General features: G+C 37.8%; 1 protein-coding gene across 2 annotated transcripts in view; it reads left to right on the top strand.

Moving 5' to 3' along the window:
• LOC107587364 (disabled homolog 2-like) overlaps window positions 1-1182 on the top strand; it is a 13051-nt gene that overhangs the window by 9801 nt on the left and 2068 nt on the right. For both annotated transcript variants that reach the window (XM_016275134.1, XM_016275133.1), the window contains one exon: window positions 1016-1151. In XM_016275134.1, coding sequence (XP_016130620.1) covers window positions 1016-1151 — 136 coding nt within the window. The remainder of the gene's footprint in view (window positions 1-1015; window positions 1152-1182) is intronic.

The raw sequence follows: 1182 nt of genomic DNA, 5'->3' as shown, positions 1-1182 counted from the left end.
GACCTGAACCCCATAGAGAATCTATGGGGTATTGTCAAAAGGAAGATGAGAGACACCAGACCCAACAATGCAGATGACCCGAAGGCCACTATCAAAACAACCTGGGCTTCCGTTACACCTGAGCAGTGCCACAGGCTGATTGTCTCCATGCCACGCCGCACTGATGCAGTAATTCATGCAAAAGGAGACCCAACCAAGTATTGAGTACATGTACAGTAAATGAACATACTTTCCAGAAGGCCAACAATTCACTAAAAAGGTTTTTTTTTTTTTTTATTGGTCTTATGAAGTATTCTAATTTGTTGAGATAGTGAATTGGTGGGTTTTTGTTAAATGTGAGCCAAAATCATCCCAATTAAAAGAAACAAAGACTTAAACTACTTCAGACTGTGTGCATTGAATTTATTTAATACACGAGTTTCACAATTTGAGTTGAATTACTGAAATAAATGAACTTTTCCATGACATTCTAATTTATTGAGATGCACCTGTAAATCAGACTTAAAGGAGTAGTTCACTTCCAGGATGAAAATTCTGTCATCATTTACTCATCCTCCACTTGTTCCAAACCTGTATTGAGTGTCTTTCTTCTGTTGAACACAAAAGAAGATATTCTGAAAAATTTTGGTATCTGAACAGTTGATGAGCACCATTGACTTCCATAGTAGAAAAAAAATACTATGGAAGTCAATGGTGCCCATCATCTGTCCGGATACCAACATTTTTCAGAATGTTCAACAGAAGAAAGAAACTCATACAGGTTTGTAACAAGTGTAGGGCGAGTAAATGATGACAATATTTTCATTCTGGAGGTGAACTAATCCTAGCATACATATTTGTTTTCCCATGAGAACTTTTTGGTGATAAAATTGGGCTTTTTCTTAGTGACTGTATTAGTACCTTTTATACTCCTTATATCTTTCTTTTTGAAATGTATGCTGTATCTCGTTTGGCACTGTAAGTTTGCTTCAGAGCATAGTACTAAAATGATTTTAAACAAATTGTGCCCCCACAGTCACCTGGAAATGACCTGTTTGGAGCTGAACTTTTTGCTCCACCGGCCCAGAAAGCGTCTCAGCCATCAGATCAGACCTCATCCATTCCAGCAGATCTATTCAACACCACACCATCCTCCACCGTCAATGCTCTTGGTATAATGCATGCTTTCTATCTGTGTATAAA

This window comes from Sinocyclocheilus grahami, unplaced genomic scaffold (assembly GCF_001515645.1).
Source record: "Sinocyclocheilus grahami isolate Dianchi unplaced genomic scaffold, SAMN03320097.WGS_v1.1 scaffold92.1, whole genome shotgun sequence".
Taxonomy (NCBI): domain Eukaryota; kingdom Metazoa; phylum Chordata; class Actinopteri; order Cypriniformes; family Cyprinidae; genus Sinocyclocheilus; species Sinocyclocheilus grahami.
This window is presented reverse-complemented; position numbering and strand designations above follow the sequence as displayed.